Below are 18,172 nucleotides of genomic sequence, written 5' to 3' on the forward strand. Positions count from 1 at the left end.
ACCGACCAGAGGAGGCACTAGTGCAGGGACTAGGACATATACCCACATCTGGCTTCCCACCTACAGACACGACCAAGCCGGAGGTAACATGGGGATTTGAACCGGCGATCCCTGTGGTGGTAGGCAACAGAATAGCCTGCCACGCTACCCAGACGCCCAGCAATGAATTGTATTCTTACAGTGAATGTGATCTCTGCATTTAACCCATCCTATTGTGTAGGAGCAGTGGGCCGCTGCAGCGCCCGGGGACCAACTCTAGTTCTTCTTTCCATTGCCTTGGTCAGGGACACAGACAGGATTATTAACCCTACATGAATGTCTTTTTGATGTTGGGTGGAAACCAGAGCACCCAGTGGAAACCCACGCAGACATGGGGAGAACATATAAACTCCACACAGAAAGGACCTGGGATGGCCTGGGGTTCAAACCCAAGACGTTCTTGCTGTGAGGCATCAGTGCTAACCATTGGGCCACCATGCCACTCAGAGATGTTACCAGCATTACTGCATGTTCACCGAATTGAACAGCAACACAGCAAAACAGATTAAATTTCTGGATCAAAGTAGACTGCACCTAATAGTGTTAAAAAAACATTAGTATAAGCCATTGTCCATCATACCTCAATCTCCCCTTCATATTCAGAGGAGTCCAGCAGGGTCACTTTAAACGGAGCCAACTTCAGTCGTTTTGAGCCCTTCTGGGGTGACTTGGGGTGTTTATTTGGAGAGGTCTTCTCAGACATGTCATCTGGTTCTCTATGCTCATCAAGATGCTTGGAGTTTGAATCCTTTACAACAGAAAAAAAATTGTATACAAACAGTTGTTTAACCAAAGCAAAGAATTCAGTCGTTTAACGAGGCTGACCTTTTAAAGAAGAGACATTGAGGAATTCCAAATTTATGTACTTGACTAGTAACTAACATATGACCATTACATTTAACAAACTGGATAAAGGGATATTGTCTCATTTTAGATAAAAGTGACCTAGATGAATTTTACTGGTACACTCACAACGTGAATATTCCAAACTGAGATTTTAAGCACCCTATGCAAATAATGGAAACATCAGCTATTCAGCTATGTAATACAAGTTCATACATTTTACTGAATCCAGCCCTGAACTTGCTTGTGCAGGAGTTGGTTCAGCTATGATTTTTTTTTTAAGAGTTGATCGGATTCAACTAGAACCTGCAGTTCATTCCACATATTTCCTACCATTTTGTAAAGAATGTCACAATGTAGATAGCGATAGATAGATAGATAGATAGATAGATAGATAGATAGATAGATAGATAGATAGATAGATAGATAGATAGATAGATAGATAGATAGATAGATAGATAGATAGTCTGTGAATGTTCTCATTCATCCAGGTCATGGTTATCCAAAGGAGTTGAATCAAGTGCAACTGGACTTGGTATATATCCGTGAAGATGTTTCGCCTCTCATCCAAGACGCTTCCTCAGTTCGTGCCTTTCTGACTAGACCAGGCTAGTCTGACTAGTATTTATCCTCTAGGAGCCGTTGTCAGAGCTTTTGATATGCGTGGCTCTTTGTGATCGGATGTTTACCAACGCCCGTCGCTAACAGAGCCATAGATATGCATGGCTCTTTTGTGTACCGATGTTATGGCCACGCATATCTATGGCTCTACCGATGTTAGAGCCATAGCTATGCGTGGCCATAGTAGTAGTAGTAGTAGTAGTAGTAGTAGTAGTAGATCATCAGAAATGTGGATATGATGACCAAGCAGCTAGAGGCATTCAGTGTTCATTTTACTCAGCTAAAACAATCCAATACGTTCAGAAAATGGTATCACTTTATCACAATGCAGGCTTTAAGACCAGGAAGTGACAATATTTAAGTCATACTGTGGCGGACACTAGGGGCTACGCCTCTCACCCAGCAGGACTGTGAGCTGGGGGCATGGTTTACGTTCCCGGTCTTGCTGGTGCAGGGTTGTTCCTGCTGTAGTTTTGGTTTTGGAGCTGAGGAATAAACAGCAAACTCGCCTTCGTCTCCTGTGTTTTTTCCTCATCCTGCCACATTGGTGACCCCGAATTGAACATGTTTGGAGCAGAAGATGAGTGTGAATCCACTTCGGCCACGCCGCCCCAACTCTCACAGCCGGCCGTTCTCACCGCGGCCATGAAACTCCCAGAGTTCTGGCAGAGCGACCCGGCTTCGTGGTTCCAGCATGTCGAGGCGCTGTTCCACCTGCGTGGAATCTCCGCGGACGACTCCAGATATTATTTGGTCGTTGCTGCGCTGGACCAGCAGTCCACACGCCGGACCATGCAGCTGTTGCGCGCCCCTCCGCAACACGATAAATACGTGGCCCTCAAACATCTTCTGCTCCGGAGGTACAGCCTATCTGCCGCAGAGAGGGCAGATAGAATCCTTTCCCTATCCGGTTTGGGCGACGGGACGGCTGTGGATCTCATGGACAATATGCTGTCGCTGCTAGACTCGGACGAAGGCGGATTCCTTTTCCCGCACGTTTTCCTGCGCCAGCTTCCGTCTCCTGTGCGCGCGGCTTTGGCTAACTCCCCGTGTCTGGCCGCTGGTGACTGCCGAGGTTTGGCTGAGGAGGCCGATCGGGTCCTGCTGGCTACCAGACGGTTCTCTGTGCGGAGTGTGGCATCTGAGCCTCTGCAGCCAGCGTTGGAGGATAAGGACCCAGCGCTGGTGGCTGGAGTAACTGCCCGGAGACGGCGCGGGAGAGGCCTCTGTTTCTTCCACCAGCGGTTTGGCAGCAAGGCGAGGCGCTGCGTCCCTCCGTGCACGTTTGAGGTGCCGGGAAACTCCAGGGCCAGCGCTCAGTAGCAGCTGTGGGCGCTGGCGGACGTAGTGAGCTGCTCTTCATTAAGGACCCGATGTCAGGAAGACGGTTTCTGGTGGACTCAGGCTCGCAAAAGAGCCTACTCCCTCCTGCTAAGACAGACAGGTTGACCGAAGGCGGCGGCCCATTTAAGTGCAGCTAACGGTTCGTCCATTGCGACGTTTGGCACAAGGTTGGTGACTGTTTGTTTCCATGGGCGCCATTTTGAGTGGGACTTTGTAGTGGCTGCCATTACTGTTCCTATTATCGGCGCAGATTTTCTGTGTGCTAATGGTCTGCTGGTTGATGTGGCAAACCGCCGTTTAATTGATGCTGTGTCTTTCGCCACTGTTCCGTGCGAGACAGGGGGAGCCGGGCCGTTAACACACGCTAACTTTTTAGCATTAGGGGATGTTTTTCAGCGTTTTCTGGCGGATTTTCCATCGGTGACTACACCTGCCTTTTCCACCGTGGTTACTAAACACGGGGTAGAACATTTCATTCCCACTCTGGGACTGCCTGTTTTTGCACGCGCACGGCGCCTCAACGCAGTAAAATTGGCTACAACCAAGGAGGAGTTCGCCATCATGGAGCGTCTGGGTATAGTGAGGCGTTCCAACAGCCCGTGGGCCTCGCCGCTTCACATGGTGCCCAAGGCGGATGGGTTATGGCGGCCTTGCGGCGACTTTCGCCGCCTGAACAACGTCACCGCCAATGACCGCTATCCCATCCCACACATACAGGACTTTGCCATACGCCTGGCGGTACCACTATTTTCTCTAAGGTGGACCTGGTGCGCGGCTATCATCAGGTTCCCGTGCGCGCAGAGGACGTGCCCAAGACAGCAGTGATCACCCCATTTGGGCTTTTTGAGCTCATGCGCATGCCTTTTGGCTTGAAGGGGGCAGCGCAAACCTTTCAGAGGCTGATGGACTCGGTGTTGCGTGACCTTAATTTCGTGTTCGTTTATCTCGACGACATATTAGTGGCCAGTCCATCAGCTGAAGAGCACCTGGCGCACCTGAAACAGGTTGTCCGTCGTTTGGACGAACACGGCCCGATAGTCAACCTGGCCAAGTGTCAGTTTGGACTGCCAGTGATTGACTTCTTGGGTCACCGCATTTCGCCGCAAGGCGCGGTCCCGTTGCCTTCTAAGGTGCAAGCGGTGGCGGAATTTCCCCGCCCGGTCTCTGTTAAGGCATTGCAGGAATTCTTGGGCATGGTGAATTTCTATAACCGTTTCCTCCCTCGTGCTGCCCACCTCCTTCAGCCACTTTACGAAGCCCTGCGGCTTAAGAAGGCTAACGACCCTGTCGACTGGACTCCCGAACGGGTCCAGGCCTTTGACGGAGCTAAGTGCGCCCTGGCTAACGCTGCCCTCCTCGCCCATCCCACACCCACGGCGTCCATAGCTTTAACAACCAATGCATCTGACATAGCCGTGGGGCTGTGGTTGAACAGCGTGTGGCGAATGCGTGGCAGCCACTCGCATTTTTTAGCCGCAAACTGCGAGATAGCGAGCGCAAGTACAGCGTTTTTGACCGGGAGTTGCTGGCACTGCACCTTGCAACCCGGCATTTCCGCTTCCTGCTGGAGGGTCGCCCATTCACAGCTTATGTGGATCATAAACCGCTGACTTTCGCCATGTCCAAGGTAACTGAGCCGTGGTCTGCTCGTCAGCAGCGCCAGCTAGCGGCAATATCCGAGTTCACAACGGACATTCAGCATGTGGCCGGGAAGTCCAACCCTGTTGCTGATTGTCTGTCGCGTGTGCTTGTGTGTCCTGTGCACCTCGGTGTGGATTTCTCCGCTATGGCTGCCGACCAGCCCAGCGACCCGGACGTCCTTGCCCTTAGGTCAACGCGTACCGGCCTCAAGCTGGAGGACGCTGTGATGCAGGAAGGCAGTCCTTTCCTCCTCTGCGATGTCTCCACCGGCCGACCCGCCCCGTTGTTCCAGTGGCCTGGCGCCGTCGAGTTTTCGATTCGATTCACTCCCTCTCGCACCCTGGAGTTCGGGCGTTGGTGAAGTTGGTCGGTTCCAAGTTCGTCTGGCCTGGCCTCCGCAAGGATGTAAAGGGGTGGGCTGCTGCATGTGTAGCGTAACAGCGCGCTAAGGTCCACCAGCACACTAAGTCGCACCTCGAACCGTTTCCGATCCCGGCCAGACGTTTCGACCATGTGCATGTGGACCTGGTGGGCCCTCTACCTTCTTCACAGGGGTTTTACGCACCTGCTCACAATGGTGGATCGGACCACCAGGTGGCCAGAGGCTGTCCCTCTGTCCTCCACAACGTCCTCGGATGTTGCACGCGCTTTTCTTTCCTCCTGGGTCGCCCGTTTCGGCGCTCCGTCAGATATCACCTCAGACAGGGGCCCCCAGTTCGTGTCAGAGCTCTGGTCGGCACTTGCGCGATTCTTTGGGTTTGCAGGTACACCGCACTACCATGTACCACCCTCAGGCTAACGGCTTGTGTGAACGTTTTCACCGGTCGCTCAAGGCAGCGCTACGTGCTGCGCTCTCGGATGGTAACTGGGTGGATCGTTTACCTTGGGTTATGCTCGGGTTGCGTTCGGCTCCTAAGGAGGACCTCGACGCTTTGCCCGCTGAGCTGGTGCTCGGTCAGCCACTCCGCGTCCCTGGGGAATTTTTGCCTGGGAGTTCTGCTCCTCGACCCCGTCCGGCCGTTTATCCTTTTTTGTCCAACAGCACTCGAGTTTCAGGCCCCGTTCACCATTGCTTTCCGCGGTCGTTCGTGTCTGCGGAGCTCATGTCGGCTCGTTTCGTTTTTGTACGGCATGATGCTCACCGCTCGCCCCTGCAACCCCCATACGATGGCCCATTTCGGGTTCTTGAGATGAGTCCTAAGGGTTTTGTGCTGGATATGGGTGGGCGTAGGGAGCGTGTCACGCTTGATAGGCTTAAACCGGCGCACAGGGGGGCAGGCGAAGTTGTGTTTCCGGCCCAGGTTCCCCGTCGGGGTCATCCTCCTTCCAGGACCCCGGCAGTGTCTTCACGGGTTCAGCGTTCTGCTTTTTTGGACAGTGTTTCACCTACTGTTTCGGCTGAGGGACGGCGCAGCCGTTATGGCAGGCTGCTTAAGCCTCCAATGAGACAGTAATTTTCTTTCCAGGAGTCCCTTCTGGGTGTTCGGGGGGGGGGGGCTGTGTGGCGGACACCAGGGGCTATGCCTCTCACCCAGCAGGACTGTGAGCTGGGGGCGTGGTTTACGTTCCCGGGCTTGCTGGTGCAGGGTTGTTCCTGCTGTAATTTTGGTTTTGGAGCTGAGGAATAAACAGCAAACTTGCCTTCGTCTCCTGTGTTTTTTCCTCATCCTGCCACAATACCATGATATTGCAATAACCAAAAGTGTGTGTGTGTGTGTGTGTGTGTGTGTGTGTGTGTGTGTGTGTGTGTGTGTGTGTGTGTGTGTGTGTGTGTGTAACATTGTTGGGCAAAAAAAGGCAAGACTTGCAGTTACTAATTTTTGGGTTGATACTGGTAGCAAAAAAAAAAAGCTATTTACATGTTTCAAAATGTATAAGTTTGATGAAAATACATAAGTAGTATGTATGGTAGTGGTAGTGTTTACCTGGGTGGCCATCTTGCTGTCAGAGGCGGAGGCCTGCATGCCTGCTGCTGCCCCCTGCTTGTGGGAGGACTTGGCTGTCACTTCCTTCACCTCCAGACAAGGGTCTGGCCCTGTTTGCCGTAGCAATTTAACACCAACCTGAGAGGAAGAAAACCACAGGGAAAAAAAACATATCTACAACTTAATATTGATTCTCCTGAGGATATAGCTTATTTGTGCACGTCATTCTGATGTCTGGTGGGTATTTACAGTAGGGTGACATTTGGTGGATATCAGGTAAATGAAAGGCAAATGATAAGTAGAGGATTTGGTGGATGTTTGGTGCAAATGTAGACCTTCGTTGGCACTGACATATGTTGACTCCTTAGAGAGAAGGATTAAAGGGGACACGTCAAGGCAGCTGGAATGTGCTATTGAGGAGTCAAAAGCTTAGCTTCCAGAAACACAAGTGACGGAAGGTGCATACTCAATAACCCCAATGACATGCCTGCCATATTCATGCATTCAACCTTGTAAAAGCTAGCTTAGGTAGGCAAGTGCTGCCTGTCAGTTAGGCCTGTGGGGCACCCTGACGGTGTGTATGGAAACCGATGACATGTTAGTACACTGTGTCACAACAAGAGTTACAGCATAAGCACGTTGTCTGAAATGAGCTTCTGTGTGAATGCATGCTCCAGAGTACAGCACAACTGGCTGTTATATAATATCCTGTGTACCAGTAAATGTTTTAAGTGTTTTAAATGTTATAGACACAGACTCACCCTGATGATGCAATTGCAAAAAAAAGGCATTTGATGTCTATAATTATTTGCATCCTTTTGTACTGAATGCAAATGGTGGCAGCAGTTGGTTGCAGTGCTATGCAGTTGCTTAGAAAGCCATGAACATGACTAGTTCTTCCCCCCAAAAATGAAGAGCTATTATCAGAATTACAACTCCTCTTATCAGCACACAGATTCTGCTATCATTGTTCACCTTGCCAATCATGGAAATTCACTATAATTTAAAAAAAAATCCCTCAAGGACTCAGATACTGATTGCCTATTCAGTAACAAACTATTCCCAATTAATTTTCCTATTTGTGTCAGTATCTCTGGAGTAACACCATTAACTGCACATTCTTATAGAGTCAAACATATGATAAACCAAACTAAAGATTTAGATCACTATCTTTGTTCCAGTTTGATCACTCAATAATGAAGTGGACTATGCATTTTGGCTAAATTGAGTACTGTGTAGTCGTAAAATAATGCCTCCGAGTTGAGCTTGTGCCCTTGTCCAACCCTCTTATCCTGCTATTTATCCTGATATCATAGCCTGCTGTGCAGATATTCTCTCAAATGTGACTGAATGCATTGAGGTCAAACATTGACTGGATTTAGAAACCAACTTACAGAAAGCATAGTTTCCCCATTTTGTAAATTTAAAACTACTCAGTTCAATTGCTAATATAAAAATGTGACAGTGAAACGTTCTACAGTGACTTCTGTAAGGGCTCTGTCACACCAGACTGTCGGCCAATGTTGGGCCATCAGTGAGCGTCTGTGACCCTAGTTTTTGCGGTGTGTCCCACACCGTCCACACTGGTCAGACCCCTGTTGGCAGCTTTTCGGCCGATTCAGCATGTTGAATTGGTGGAGCCCGTCAGTGACAGAGATCACTCTGATTGGCTGTACAGCTTAGCGAATCAGTGTAGAACGTACATGCTAGTTGGCTGTCGGCTGTAGCCTTTGCTGTGTGTTCAAGTGCAACATTTTGGCCCAGACGCCAGGCAATGTGAGGCGACGCAACAGTCGTTCTTCATTGCCGCTAGTCGGTTTGGTGTGTCTGGGCCCTAACGTGACTATATATCCACCATGCAACATATCCATCCACCATGCAACACATCCTTCCAGAGAGTGATGCCAGCTGCATCTGAAGGGCCACAGACAGTACCTTAGGAGCTTGTTTTTAATATAAACTCCATCTGATCCTGGAGGTTTCAAATGCTGTCACAGGCAGCAAATCACAGCGTATAATGTGCTGGGGGGGGGGGGGTAATAGCCAGCTTTCACTGATGAAGGAGGCATAAACTTGAATGGCTTACACCGGATCACAGAAGACACAAGTGCCCAATCCACCCATGTAGCAAGGGTGTAGATATATTGCATGTGGTTAAAGGACTGCAAAGGCCACACCCCCTTTTCTCTGCCATCAGATTTGCTGCTGACTCATTATTACAATTACAGAGTACTGACAAAAAATAATTCCTCTCCTCTGGGACCAAGGCCCAGTGTGAGTATTGTGGCTGTTCAATCTATAATTTCCCCTCTGTCTGATCCAACTGAGCTCTTAGTTACAAGCTGCTAAATCAATTCTCCCTCATTGGGTGCATCACTGATATGACTGCCGAGTAAACTCCCTCGTTTCAGTGTAAAAATCCATAGGGTATAGTGCTCCGATGGCAGAGAAAATAAACATTCGCAGCCACAATGTCCTTCCATTATTGCCTTCACCTTACATTTCATTCCAACCATAGTAAGTAAAATGACTTTTTCCCCTGTTTACATTACAGGTGCACATTTCATCACTCTGTCCAAATCAAACAACAGCTGATGTCCTCCTAACTAAACATCCATCTGGACTAAATCACACAATGTATTCATCTGCAGCTGCCCATGTGAATTTGCCCATCATGGTTTTTGGAAACCGTTTACGGGCACACTTGATTCAAAAACTACACCAGCCAAACAAATGACCGTTTCATCTCAACGTGCCTGAGCTGATATGTCTTCACTTTGGTTCCACGGGTTTAAACAAGCTCATGGCAAATAATCTTGTACTCACAACCACATTCAATCAGTTGTTAACTCTACCTGTGAAGTGGCTATAAAAGAGAACACACACACACACACACATATGCATAAATGCACATACAAATTAGCATGCAAGCACAGCCTTAAAGACTTAAGCACATATGCAGCAAATTAACAAGCGTACATATTCTATGAGATGAACTGGAGAAACTTTGCTGCAAATGGTTCTCCTATTCAGTTACCCTCTTACGGATGCAGATTCTTGCCAAATTAACATGGATTGATGTCATACAGTGAGGCAGCAGAGCCCTGGGAACACATTCATTTCCTGTTACACACCATTACCCATAACAGCCCCTTGTCAGCCCATGGCCGCAGTCACCAAGACCTCTGGATAGGATGAGAGAATACCTTACAAATGGCTGCAGGCAGAGAGAAACCTACTTCTAACCACAGCATCAGAACAGAGAGTGTGTGTACAGAGAAAGAAGCTTGTGTATCCTTTACTGCATATTGCATGCAGTTCACCAACAATATCTCGCTTTGATACCCATGATCAGCAATCATAATTCATCACACAGAAAAACACATTGTACCCTTGGAGGGTTATGAAACACTACTCTTCCCTAACAAGAGCAAGCCTACTCCCTTGTCTCTCATTCCTTGTTCTCTCTACCTCTTTCTTCATTCTCATCAGAGGCAGCCTTTAATCTAAACGAGGCGAACAGAGGGAGAATGAGAGAACATGTATGTGTATGAAAGAGTATTGGCTCAGAGTATTGGCTCAGCTCTGAGAAGCAGTTGCTATGGTAACAGTATAGAGTAATTTTTTCACCCCTCACAGCAGCCTATGTGACAGAGCTGTCTGTTGAGAGAGAGCAAGAGAGCGAGAGAGAGGGAGAAGGCCTGGGGAGAAAGATGAGAGGCCAACAGATAAGGCAATGAGGAGGACGGGGGATCAAGGATGAGGAAAAAAGACTGGAAATGACTCGGGAGTGAAAATAAGCTGATCTGCAATCACGACTCAAAGAAATGCCTAGCAAGTGGTTTTCCCCTGCTTGCCAGTAGGAGGACCTCACATTTCCCTCCCTTAACCAGTGAGGAAGGGGGGGGGGGGCTTGTCTAGAAGGAGAGCGCAGAGATCTAGGTTCTGCCACCAACATCCCTCTGTAAGCCATGGGGAGCCTTGCACCACAACCTCCTTCTCTCGACCTCATCCACACGCCGCCATTATTGTCTGGCCAATGCTCTTCTCTAATCCCATTGTATGACCGATGGAGCTGTTCAGCCATCATAATTACTTTTACCAATTAGCATGACAGCACAGAGCAATCGGGTTACTGTACAGGGCACAACTTTGGAGGGAGACAGAGAGAAACAAAGGGTCAGAGGGAAATAAAGTCATATCCTGTACAAAACATCCTACGCTCACAATATGACAGTGCCGCCTCTGCCCCATCACTGGCTGCAACATCACCTAAATTCCCAATGCCAGCAGCATCAATTGTGACTCCATGCTTCCTCATGACTACGGCACAACATTTACTAAAGCCCGAGCTCTGGGTCCAAGCAAAAGCCTCTATCCCCTCCTGTAGCACCACCACTACTTAGTGCTGGAAACTATTATTACCACAATAATTATATGAAATTCTACACAGTATCAATATATATCATGACATCTGCTTACATATGCAAAAATACTTACCATACTTAACAATACCATATTTAAGAATCCAAATGAAGCTCATCACATTAAACGTTTTGGTTGTGTTAAGAATGTCAAACGAAAATTTGTCCGGAACTAATACCACCTCAAATATTTCAGACCCCATTTTGTGAGATTTTTCTTTGGGGGGGGGGGGTTTCTCCCCAACTCTACTCGGCCAATTACCCCACTCTTCCGAGCTGTCCGGGTCACTGTTCCACCCCCTCTGCTGATCCGGGGAGGGCTGCAGACTACCACATGCCTCCTCCGATACATGTGGAGTCGCCAGCCGCTTCTTTTCACCTGACAATGAGGAGTTTCACCAGGGGGACATAGTGCATGGGAGGATCACGCTGTTCCCCCCAGTTCCCCCCCCCCCCGAACAGGCACCGCGACCGACCAGAGGAGGCGCTAGTGCAGCGACCAGGACACATATCCACATCTGGCTTCTCACCCGCAAGTACGGCCAATTGTGTCTGTAGGGACGCCCGACCAAGCCGGAGGTAACATGGGGATTCGAACCGGTGATCCCCGTGTTGGTAGGCAACAGAATAGACTGCCATGCTACCTGGACGCCCATTTTTGTGAGAAATTTAAGGGAAGAGATTCTCGTTATCATTAAGTTAGACAACAAAATTGTTTATCATGATGCAGGAATATCCGAGTTTCATCCCGATACAGTACAACTGAAAGACGATAAATGATAATATAGAATTATTGCCCAAACCTGGAATACTTATAGAGCCCACACTTTTTCAAAGCACTTTATTTTGGTTTCAGTGATCCACAGCTCACTAAATATATGTGAGAGTTCACCCCGGGCCAGTCACTCAGAAACATCAGAAGTTATAGGACACTGCTCCCATTCATAAACACTTTTCACAAACACCATACATAAACACACTGGATGTTCATATTCACTGTCATACACACTGACAGCCATAGTGTAACACAGATGAGAGTTACTAGCATATGCCCAGCAATATTTTTTCCCAAACTACCATGTGTTTAGGACGCTATATATATACACACACACACACACACACACACATATATATATGTGGTGTAAAGCATATTCAAGCCCCAACGCCTTTAGTGGCTAGAGAGCCCCTTCATTGCTCTGCAGAGTTTCCTAGGTAGGTAGCTGCAAGGAGACGCTGATGGAAGGCACCAGGCAGCATGGCCTCGGGCCTATGTTTGGGAGATGATTGGTATAAATGACAGTCACAATAACTGCATGATGCTATATAGGGAAACAATCATGATTTTCAACATTATCTCTCTCTATAGATATATATTAGGGGACTGCTGTGCCACCCTTAATGAATTGTATACTAGCATACATTAAAACCCACTCCAGAGTGACTTCCATCTTGCAGCAGTCGTAGGTGGCTTCTACCACTCTGAAGACTATGAATTGTCTCTTTCAGAGAAGGTTTGAAGCAATCTGTGCCCAGTGATGAGTAGGCCTACATATTGTTGGAAATATAGTATGCCAACATGTAGCTACAATACTGTATAACAGTCAGATATAAAAATAAAAAAAAAACAAAGGACTGAAAATATCTGATAGTCTAGAGAGACAGATGTTTGCTTTGAAACTGCTCATTTGAATTTCCTGGTTTTTTGTGACTTCAAACCAAAACAGCTCACTTAAAATGCAGTTTTTTTGTTCTTACTATACATGTTGTAGGGATGATACTCCATTAGCCAATAACCATCCAAAATGCCAAGCACGCTTCTATGTGTCTCTGAAATGCTGCCAAAACTGTGCAGAACAAGCCATGAATGTAAAGAAGTAAACCTATTTCTTTCCCACTTTGCCACTACCTTTGCTGGGCTAGTTTGAAATAGTCTACATTATTGGATAAGAGAATGCTAATTACAATGCTACATCCAGCATTTGTAATGAATGCCACCAATTGCCAAATAAAGATGGTGAATCACTGATTGTTTGTCCACCGGCAACAATACTGGCAGACCCTTTTCTGCACAATTCAGCGACATTTCAGAAACACACAGAAGACTGCTCAATATCATGGCAGCAATTGGAGTGTTATCCCTATGACAAATCCAGTAAGTCAAGTAAATTCTTTACGAGACAGTACAAGCCTGTTTCATGCCATAAGCAATCATCAGCTGTCAATTAAATCATATACATACACATACACACATATATATATATATATATATATATATATATATATATATATATATATATATATATTCCTAGTCCTTTGCAAGATCATCATTAGCAGCTGATGAGTGTGAGACACACAAAACAGGCATGTACTGCAATGCATTAAAACTTTTTTCCTTTACCCGTGTGTGTGTGTGTGTGTGTGTGTGTGTGTGTGTGTGTGTGTATATATATATACATATATATGTACAGTGAATCTGGAAAGTATTCACACACCTTCACTTTCCCCACATTTTGTTATGTTACAGCCTTATTCCAAAATGGATTAAATTCCTTTTTTTTCTCATCAATCTATACATAATACCCCATAATGACAAAGTGAAAAAGGTTTTGTAGAAATTTTTGCAAATGTATTAAAAATAAAAAACTGAAATACTGCATGTACATAAGTATTCACACCCTTTGCTATGACACTCAAAATTGAGCTCAGGTCCATCCTGTTTCCACTGATATCCTTGAGATGTTTCTACATCTTGATTGGAGTCCACCTGTAGTAAATTCAATGGATTGGACATGATTTGGAAAGGCACACACCTGTCTATATAAGGTCCCACTGTTGACAGTGCATGTCAGAGCAGAAACCAAGCCATGAAGTCAAAGGAATTGTCTGTGGACCTCCGAGACAGGATTGTATCGAGGCACAGATCTGGGGAAGGGTACAAAAAAATTTCTACAGCTTTGAAGGTCCCGAAGAGCACAGTGGTCTCCATCATTCGTAAATGGAAGAAGTTTGGATCCACCAGGACTCCTCCTAGAGCTGGCCGCCCAGCCAAACTGAGCAATCGGGGGAGAAGGGCCTTGGTCAGGGAGGTGACCAAGAACCCGATGGTCACTCTGACAGAGCTCCAGCATTCCTCTGTGGAGATGGGAGAACCTTCCAGAAGGACATCCATCTCTGCAGCACTCCACCAATCAGGCCTTTATGGTAGAGTGGCCAGACGGAGGCCTCTGCTCGGTAAAAGGCACATGACAGCCCGCTTGGAGTTTGCCAGAAAGCACCTAAAGGCCTCTCAGACCATGAGAAACAAGTTTCTCTGGTCTGATGAAACCAAGATTGAATTCTTTGGCCTGAATGCCAAACGTCACGTCTGGAGGAAACCAGGCACCTTTCATCACCTTGCTAATACCATCCCTACAGTAGAGCATGGTGGTGGCAGCATCATGGTGTGGGGATGTTTTTCAGCAGCAGGAACTGGGAGACTAGTCAGGATCGAGGGAAAGATGAATGGAGAAAAGTACAGAGAGATCCTTGATGAAAACCTGCTCCAGAGCGCTCAGGACCTCAGACTGGGGCGAAGGTTTACCTTTCAAAACGACAACGACCCTAAGCACACAGCCAAGACAACGAAGGAGAGGCTTCAGGACAAGTCTGTGAATGTCCTCGAGTGGCCCAGCCAGAGCCCAGACTTGAAACCCATTGAACATCTCTGGAAAGACCTGAAAATAGCTGTGCAGCGACGCTCCCCATCTAACCTTACAGAGCTCGAGAGGATCTGCAGAGAATGGGAGAAATACCCCAAATATCGGTGTGCCAAGCTTGTAGCTTCATACCCAAGAAGACTTGAGGCTGTAATCGCTGCCAAGGGGGCCTCAACCAAGTACTGAGTAAAGGGTGTGAATACTTATGTACATGCAATATTTCAGTTTTTTATTTTTAATAAATTTGCAAAAATTTCTACAAAACCTTTTTCACTTTGTCATTATGGGGTATTGTATGTAGATTGATGAGGAAAAAAAAGGAATTTAATCCATTTTGGAATAAGGCTGTAACATAACAAAATGTGGGGAAAGTGAAGGGGTGTGAATACTTTCCGGATGCACTGTATATGTGTGTGTGGGTGTGTGTGTGTGTGTATGTATGTATATAAAATGTTTAATATTGGGATTGTTTCACTTAAACTTCAGATTCCTGCATACCTTGGGTCAGTTCACACAGAGAGAGAGAAGCTATGATAAGCATTCTCTACATACTACTGAAACCAAAATGTGTACTAGGCAAGTGTCCAATATCTGAAAGTCTCACTGATACATGGGAAACCAAAGGAGCACACGGTTTGGCTTTTTGCTAAATGAAATCAGCTCACCCTCAGAGGAATATTAATATGCATAGTAACACAGAGAGAGCAGATATATCAAGAACCAACAGCAGCTTGGAATAATTTGCTGCAGAAATGTCATTTTGTCATGGTGCCCTGTGGTGACACCTGACCTTTCTCACCCTGCATCCAAAACCTGTGGCGCATGCATAAGCAGACACCAAGCCACTGGTGGATCTGTCCCTTGTGCCGGATAATGGGATATGGGATAGGGACTACAGATGTAAGGCTGTATTCCATACTACAGACATTTCCCAATAATGTGCTTCACAAAAAATATTAAAGCAGAGTAGCGAGGTGCTAATATAGTGGTTTGGTGGCATACTAAGAGGCGTTAGAGTTGCCTAAGCAACAGATCGGCGCAAGAAAGTAGGGCTGTGGGTGGAGAAACACATGGGCGGTTAAGCAGGCATCGTGAACCTTGGGGGCAGAGAGAGCAGAAGCACATGGTTGGCAAGATGAAGCTTGCTTGCCTCTAAATGTGTTTTTGGAAGCCACACTGAAATGTGGAACTGCCACGAGTTGTAAGCAAGAATCCATGTTTTCTAAAAATATCGCACCTCAAATGGTTTTCTAGATTCTCTCCCATGACTCATATTATTGTTACGATTTTATCATCATTCTTGTCACCAATGAGTTTCTCTGCCTTCTAAACCTCACTCCCAATGTCAAATAAATTGAAGTAAATGGAAATTACTAAATTAAAAATATCATAAATAATGCCCAGCACTTTTTTTAACCAGGAATTGATACTTTCTGATGCAATCATATGTGCCTGTTGCTTTTTCACTAGTCCTCATCAAATATCACCAAAACAGTCTTACAGGCCAGCATGTAATTGTCTCCCCATGAATCTTCCACAGTGTTCCATTTAATAAGGGACTGTCCCAATTCTTGCACTTCCAGTGCCACATGCTCCACCAATATAATCTGTGAGTAGTAAAACCATTTCCTGCAGTTTCTGCTTTCAGAAAACTGCCGTTCTCAAACACTATGAAGTATGTTGTCATTTTGATAACTTTTTTTATCTGCCACACTGAAATTGCACTTGTAAGCTTTTTCAATTAAATGGCCTTCCTCAGCCCACAGGCTTTGTTGGCGTTGTTAAAAGACATGAAGGAATAAGTTGTGAGTGAGGGGAGAATAGCTTGGACAACTACGTAAACAAGCCAGTCTTAGAATGAATCAGCCAGAGTCGGACGGCTTGAAAGACGACAGCCTAAACCAGGGGTCAGGAACCTTTTTGACTGGGAGAGCCATAAAAGCCAAATATTTCTAAATATATTTCATTGAGAGCCATATAGTATTTTTAACGTGTAATAAATTAAATATGTCTTACTTTTAATGCGACTTCTGGTGCTGCATGGTTTTGCTGATGGCCTTGTAGTCTGGTTCACACGTGGTGAGGTTGAGCTTCATGCAGGCGTTGAGGCTTCCATCAGTTAAACGTGAGCGTAGGTTGGTCTTAATGTTCCTCATATGCGAGAATGACTGCTCACATGCATATGTAGAGCCAAACATGGTCAATACGGCAATACTCACACGCTGCATTGTGTGGTATGTCACAGGAAGCTCGTTCCAAGTTTTAAGAATCAGCTGGTCTTCAGGTTGAAGATTTTTCATTTCTGTCCACTTGTGTTCCCTCGCCAGCTCTGCTCGCTGTCGCGCAAGACTTTCCAACTCTCCATTAAGTGACTTGAACTTACTCATCCACATGTCTGATGCCTTCAGGTCAGCAACTTTCAGCTCAAAGTCTCCGATAGAGACCCCGGGGATGCATGTCAGGTCGATTTTGTCCACTGCACACTCATGTGGATGAGTAATGAACTTGAAAAGACCAGTGCGCGCACGAAATTCTCCAAAACGTGCTTTGAATGACTGCAGGAGATTGGACGTAAAGCCAGCTAGCTGCTGGAGATCCAGATGTTGAGTGGAGTCACTTGCTAAGCATGCATCTCTAAATTGTTGCAGTCTTTCAAAGTGCGGAAGACGACCTGTTTCAATGTCCCTGAGAAAGACTTCCAGCTTGCTTTCAAATGCAAACACTGCTTGTTGAAGGGATGAGATTGTATTTCCAATACCTTGCATTTTCACATTGAGCTGGTTCAGATGGCCAGTTATGTCCACGAGATAGTGAAACTGCAGGAGCCAGTCAGTGTTGGCTAGCTCAGGATGCTTGACACCTTTCATTTCAAGAAAAGTCCGGATTTCACTCAGGCAAGCTGCAAAACGGCTGAGCACCTTCCCCCTTGACAACCAATGCACGTTGCTGTGTAAAAGCAGACCGGGATAATGATTCCTAACTTCTTCTAACAGAGCTTTAAACTGGCGATCATTTAAAGCTCGGGCAACAATAAAGTTGATCACTTGAATGACCAGCGACATCACCTCACCAAGCTCCTGGCCACACGTCTGAGCGCAAAGCGCCTCCTGGTGCAGGATGCAATGAAAACTTAGGATGGCTCTCTTTTCATGTTCACGGAGAAGCGCTACAAATCCTTTGTTCTTCCCCAACATACAGGGTGCACCATCAGTACAGACAAATAAGTTTATCCATCGGTAGTTTTTTTCTTTAGCAAACTCCATGAAAGACGTGAATAAATCCTCTCCTCTTGTTGTCCCTTTCATTGGCAAAACAGCCAAGCTTTCCTCACGCAGTGTGTCACCTGCAGCATACCTGTCAATTATACTGCACTGAGATAGATGGCTAACGTCTGTTGACTCATCTAACGCGAGAGAAAAGTATGTCCCGGCGTTTATGTCCTTAATTTGTGTTTCCTCGACTTGATTTGCCATCATGATGCTACGATCGTGCACAGTTCTTGCTGACAGGGGCATGTCTTTTATTCGTTTGATTATCTTGTCTTTATTTGGGAAGTCATCAAACAGTTCATTGGCCACATCAAGCATGAATGTTTTGGCATACTCGCCATCTGTGAATGACTTTCCATTCCTTGCTATTG

General features: G+C 46.5%; 1 protein-coding gene across 1 annotated transcript in view; it reads right to left on the reverse strand.

Annotated features, from left to right (window-relative positions):
• The window catches only part of LOC130133650 (band 4.1-like protein 1), a 116,194-nt gene that overhangs the window by 46,984 nt on the left and 51,038 nt on the right, over positions 1-18,172 (reverse strand). The window contains 2 exon segments of the mRNA XM_056302077.1: positions 620-787; positions 6,414-6,551. Of these exon segments, the coding sequence (XP_056158052.1) occupies positions 620-787; positions 6,414-6,452 (207 nt within the window). The 5' untranslated portion in view covers positions 6,453-6,551.

The sequence above is a fragment of the Lampris incognitus genome, chromosome 2 (genome assembly GCF_029633865.1).
Source record: "Lampris incognitus isolate fLamInc1 chromosome 2, fLamInc1.hap2, whole genome shotgun sequence".
NCBI classification, from domain to species: domain Eukaryota; kingdom Metazoa; phylum Chordata; class Actinopteri; order Lampriformes; family Lampridae; genus Lampris; species Lampris incognitus.